General features: G+C 46.0%; 1 protein-coding gene and 1 non-coding gene across 2 annotated transcripts in view; one reads left to right on the plus strand and one right to left on the minus strand.

The window, feature by feature from the left end:
• Nucleotides 1–4,446, minus strand: part of LOC126485054 (uncharacterized) — a 46,307-nt gene extending 41,861 nt beyond the window's left edge. The window contains exon 1 of the mRNA XM_050108656.1: nucleotides 4,313–4,446. Coding sequence (XP_049964613.1) covers nucleotides 4,313–4,446 — 134 coding nt within the window. The remainder of the gene's footprint in view (nucleotides 1–4,312) is intronic.
• Trnat-ugu (transfer RNA threonine (anticodon UGU)) lies at nucleotides 3,087–3,160 on the plus strand. The gene has a single exon. It is a non-coding gene; the product is annotated as a tRNA-Thr (tRNA).
• Nucleotides 4,447–6,000: the final 1,554 nt, after the last annotated feature.

The raw sequence follows: 6,000 nt of genomic DNA on the forward strand, positions 1-6,000 counted from the left end.
GACGGAGGAGATAGAGAAGATCCAAAGAAGAGCGGCGCGTTTCGTCACAGGGTTATTTGGTAACCGTGATAGCGTTACGGAGATGCTTAATAAACTCAAGTGGCAGACTCTGCAAGAGAGGCGCTCTGCATCGCGGTGTAGATTGCTCGCCAGGTTTCGAGAGGGTGCGTTTCTGGATGAGGTATCGAATATATTGCTTCCCCCTACTTATACCTCCCGAGGAGATCACGAATGTAAAATTAGAGAGATTAGAGCGCGCACGGAGGCTTTCAGACAGTCGTTCTTCCCGCGAACCATACGCGACTGGAACAGGAAAGGGAGGTAATGACAGTGGCACGTAAAGTGCCCTCCGCCACACACCGTTGGGTGGCTTGCGGAGTATAAATGTAGATGTAGATGTAGATGTTAGAACTTAACGTAGTGAAGGGCTTTCAAATTTATTTTCAGTTTGACGAATACTCACTATGGTTTCATGAAAAACGAACAACTTGTTTTCATAAGCATTCTATCCATAAGACTGAGGTATCAAACTTGTTTCTTCAAATGAAATTACTCGGTTTTTTGGTTCCGGAATAGTTGTAGACAAACCCTACTGCTCTTTGAGCATTCTCAGTGGGTCATCACGCGATCACATAATTCGTCATAGCCAAAATATTTGTAGATTTTGCAAACACTTTCAAAGTAACTAGGCTACTACAATAAATATTCTAAGACAATCATAAATTAAATGTCCCAGTACGCATGATTCACCCGTACACTGCTTCTACTGTACCTCATTCAGTTCTACAGATGAGCAACATACTATCAACTATCTTCCATCTCGAAGAAGGACTTTTTGTAGAGATAACACACTAGAAAAACGTCACGAAGACTTAATTCTGATTACATTTATTCTGTACAGTTACTTCTCTGACCTATGATACCGTTATGCTCGTATTGCTGAATACATCTAGACACACAGACACGTGTTTGTATAGTGTTGTGCTGTTACGTAAATGAAACCATTCTTCATGTGCTTATCATTAATATAAGAATAAATAATACACATATTTTTAACTTGTATTTTTAATATTGTGTTTACGATATGTATTTCAGGTATGCAATGTTTCCTTTATGCAATGTTTTATATATGTTAATTTAATATTGAACGTGTTGAAATTAGAGGATTATGTATTAGTATATAATTATAAGTATCCTATGCTTTACGGGAGCCACTGATGTGTAAGAAGTAGATGAAAATGTCATCAGATGCATGTCTCAGCAGCGTATTTCACTGCACATAAACTATCATCCCATGTAAACCACCTGACCTTGCTGCTAGGATCACCGAGGGATCATTGGAACTGTAGAGGGTAGCAGTGGAATAGGAATTACATATGGATTATGAGTGGAAGGTGTAGTAATGGGGTAGTCGAACACGAGCGCCATCGACAACTTTTCGGAGCTATTTCAGCCAAATTTTCTTTGGGTATTTTGGTTCACTAAGGTGACAAAAGCGATACGTACATACTAAGGGCAGTGCATTGGTGGAGCTGTCATTTGTACTCAAGGATTCATGTGTATAAGTTTCCGACGTGATTATGGGCGGACAACGGAAATTATACTTTGAACGCGGAATGCTAGTTGGAGCTAAAAGCATGGGACATTCCATTTCGGAAGTCATTAGGGAATTCTTCCGAGATCCACAATGTCCAGAGTGTACCGACATAACCAAATTTCAGGCATTACCTCTCACCACGGACAACGCATTGGCCGACGCCCTTCACTTAACGATCGAGAACAGCGGTGTTTGCGTAGAGCTGCCAGTGCAAACAGACAGCCAACACGCCGTCAAATAACGGCAGAGATCAATGTGGGACGTACGACGAACGTATTCATTAGGACACTGAGACGAAATTTGGCGTTGATGGGCTATGGCAGCAGACGACCGACGCAAGTGCAGTTGCTAACAATACGAACAATACGACATCGCGTGCAGTCTCTCTCTTGGCCATACGATCGTATCGGTTGGACTCTAGACGACTGGATAACCGTGACCTGGTGAGATGAGTCCCGATTTCAGTTGGTAAGAGCTGATGGTAGGATTGGAGCGTGGTACAGACTGCACGAAGCCACAGACCAAAGTTGTCAACAAGACATTGTACAAGGCGGTGGTGGCCCCATAATGGTGCGGGCTGTGTTTGCATGGAATACATTGTTGAATAAATTATTTTCGGCTACTTGGAGACCATTTGCAGCCATTCATGGATTCACGTTCCCAAACAACGATGGAATTTCTATCGATAGCAATGCGCAGTGTCACCGAGCCACAGTAGTTAGCGATTGGTTTGAAGAACATTCTGGACAGTTCGAGTGAATGATTTGGCCACCCATATCACACAGCATGAATCACAACAAACGTTTGTGGGACGTAATCGAGAGGTCATATCATGCTCAAAATCCTGCAAAAAGCACTCCGTCTTCAGACCACAAGTGGCCCATCGGGACCATCCGACCGCCATATCATTCTCAGTTGAGGATGCGGATAGGAGGGGCGTGTGGTCAGCACACCGCTCTGCCGGTCGTTATGATGGTTTTTCTTTGACCGGAGCTGCTACTATTCGGTCGAGTAGCTCCTCAATTGGCATCACGAGGCTGAGTGCACCCCAACAAATGGCAACAGCGCATGGCGGCCCGGATGGTCACCCATCCAAGTGCCGGCCACGCCAGACAGTGCTTAACTTCGGTGATCTGACTGGAACCATTGTAGCCACTGCGGCAAGGCCGTTGCCAAAATCCTGCAAAGGCAGTACTCTAATTTGTAAGATTTTATTAACCTTTAAAATAAACACAGTGTTACGCCAAAGTACCAGGATTTTCAAAGTATTCCGTCTGATGTCTTTTCGTGATTAAGATCCTTGGGAAGCCCAACTTGCGGATAGTATTAGTTGGTAGGCCTGCATGATCCTTAGTGTGCGCGAGTAATGAGTGGATGGGCTAATATGTATTAGGTACATTACGTATGTAGATTGTGGACAGTTTGGTAATGTGGGTCTCACGGGAAGCGTGCGAGGGATAAGTCCCTGTAGTCGCACCAGTCATCTGTGTCCTCGGTGGCTCAGATGGATAGAGCGTCTGCCATGTAAGCAGGAGATCCCGGGTTCGAGTCCCGGTCGGGGTACACAATTTCAGCTGTCGCCATCGAGGTATATCAACAACACCTGTCGGCAGCTGAGGGTTTCAATTAATTATCATTTATTCTAGAGAAGCTGCACGGTCGTCTATGGTATCTGTTCTTTCGAGAACAGTTACTATCTTCATAAATGAAATGTGTGCTAAGAAAATTAGTGTAACTGAGTTAGATCTCGGGAAAATATGATCCCAGTACAAATACTGGCAACTAGCGCAGTATGTGGAGAAAAAAATGAAATTACGCAATTCACGAATCGCAAAAGCGTGGTATCCTCCAGCCAGAAGTTCGTGTGTGTGTGTGTGTGTTTGTTTTACGTAAACGACGACTAGTGAAGCAATATGAACAAATCGTCCATCTGTTGTGGCGTAACAAGCTTGCTACGCCACACTGGGAAGGGGGCCGAAAGAAAGGCACGCGTACACACACGCCGACTGGCGTCAAGTATGGAACAAGATACGTTATGACTCCTATCAAGAAAATACGTAGCTTTGGAATATACTTAACTTTATTCACTCCTTGTGATACATCTCTCTTGACTATACAAATGCGACTCGTAAGATACATGCACTGTTACAATTGGCGCCTTGCTAGGTCGTAGCCATGGACTTAGCAGAAGGCTATTCTAACTGTCTCTCGGCAAATGAGAGGAAGGCTTCGTCCGTATTGTCGCTAGCAATGTCGTCCGTACAACTGGGGCGAGTGCTCGTCCGTATCTCGAGACCTGCCTTGTGGTGGCGCTAGGTCTGCGATCACAGTGGCGACACGCGGGTCCGACATGTACTAAATGGACCGCGGCCGATTTAAGCTACCACCTAGCAAGTGTGGTGTCTGGCGGTGACACCACACCACCAAACTTTTTTGAAGATATTATTAACCTGTTTGTAAATAGTACATACAAAAATAATTTTTGTCATGATATAAATTGTTTCTCTCATAGAGCTGTCAATAAAATCCCATTTTATTTGTGGCTGAAACATTGAAATATTGTTTTGCAACACGATGCGGTCTAGACCTAGAACAATATTGTAACAGATTTTAAATGTTTACCTCTTTATATTAAGCCGACATGACTAACATAATAGTCAATCATGTGTGGACAAAGAAAGGTATGTTACAAGGTAATTTCTTATTTAAAGATACTTCTGTTTCCGCACACGTGAAAGTGAAACGCCGGCGTAGAATACAGCGGCACGTATCTCGGCTTTGGCCCTTTCCGAGATCCAGTTTACAGCCTGACGACAGACCGGCGATGCAATATAAATCAACGGCGCCATCCGGGCGATAAGCACGCCGAGCACACAAAGGGAGCATCGCCAGCGAAGCCGCGTAATTGGGGCGCGTGGCTCAAGAGATCGAGAAGAATTACAGAAACTCATCGCCGGCCTCAATAACGGCAAACGGAGGTGCCTCCCGAGGAGCCCGAGCGCAGAGGCAGAAGGAAACCAGAGAGCCATATGCGGGGCTGAGGTAAGAGGGAAGCGGAGAGAGGCGGAGGGAGACAGAAAGATCTCGTTATGTCGGCGGAAGACTGCTGCCGAGGCTGCTTCTGCCCGGTTTCGTATGTCGGAGTCCGCCCGGGGCATCGGCGAAGAGGCAGTACCGGCGCCAGATACCCTCTCATTAGCCGCCATCCGGTCTCAGTCTACAAGGCACTTTTCTCTGCAGATCTTCACTACTGTTTACCTTGGCTCATCAAATAAATAAGAGAGATGCAACTACCGGTAAAGGAAAAAAAAAAAGAATTAGTCATACGACTCCATCAGTCCATCTGAATCCGCGTCAAGTCTATACTACGCTAGGCACTTCACAGTGGGTGGTGGAGGGTACTTCTGCAACAACTACTATGACAGTACCCCTAGGGACTAATGACCTTAGCAGTTAAGTCCCATATGATTTCACACAGATTTGAACATTTGAACACTTGACACTTCCCCCACAGAGCCATCCTCCTCGTTAGTGGCTTTCTTTAATGTTTGTATGTGGGTGATTAATGGTGGCGCAGGATGGACGACATGTGATAACTGTCTAGGTTCAAACTTCCTGGCAGATTAAAGCTGTGTGCCGGACCGAGACTCGAACTCGGGACCTATGCCTTTCGCGGGAAAGTATTCTACCATCTGAGCCACCCAAGCACGACTCACGCCCCGTCCGCACAGCTTTACTTATGCCAGTACCTCGTCTCCTACCTTCCAAACTTTGCAGGAGCTCTCCTGCGAACCTTGCAGAACTAGCACTCCTGAAAGAAAGGATATTGCGGAGACATGGCTTAGCCGGGGCATGTTTCCAGAATGAGATTTTCACTCTGCAGCGGAGTGTGCGCTAAGGTAGGAGACGAGGTACTGGCGGAAGTACAGGAGGGGACATGAGTCGTGCTTGGGTAGCTCAGATGGCAGAGAACTTGCCTGCGAAAGGCATATGTCCCGAGTTCGAGTCTCGGTCCGGCACACAGTTTTAATCTGCCAGGAAGTTTCATATAAGCGCACACTCCGCTGCAGAGTGGAAATCGCGTTTGCAAACTATCTAGGTTACATGTAATAATTGTTGGTAAGGAGGGTGCCAGGTTGAGATTCATTGGGAGAGTCCTTAGAAAATGTAGTCCATCGACAAAGGAGGTGGCTTACAAAACACTCGTTCGACCTATACTTGAGTATTGCTCACCAGAGTGGGATCCGTACCAGGTCGGGTTGACCGAGGAGATAGAGAAGATCCAAAGAAGAGCCGCGCGTTTCGGCACAGGGTTATTTGGTAAGCGTGATAGCGTTACGGAGATGTTTAGCAAACTCAAGTGGCAGACTCTGCAAGAGAGGCGCTCTGCATCGCAGTGTAGC

Source organism: Schistocerca serialis, chromosome 6 (assembly GCF_023864345.2).
Source record: "Schistocerca serialis cubense isolate TAMUIC-IGC-003099 chromosome 6, iqSchSeri2.2, whole genome shotgun sequence".
Taxonomy (NCBI): domain Eukaryota; kingdom Metazoa; phylum Arthropoda; class Insecta; order Orthoptera; family Acrididae; genus Schistocerca; species Schistocerca serialis.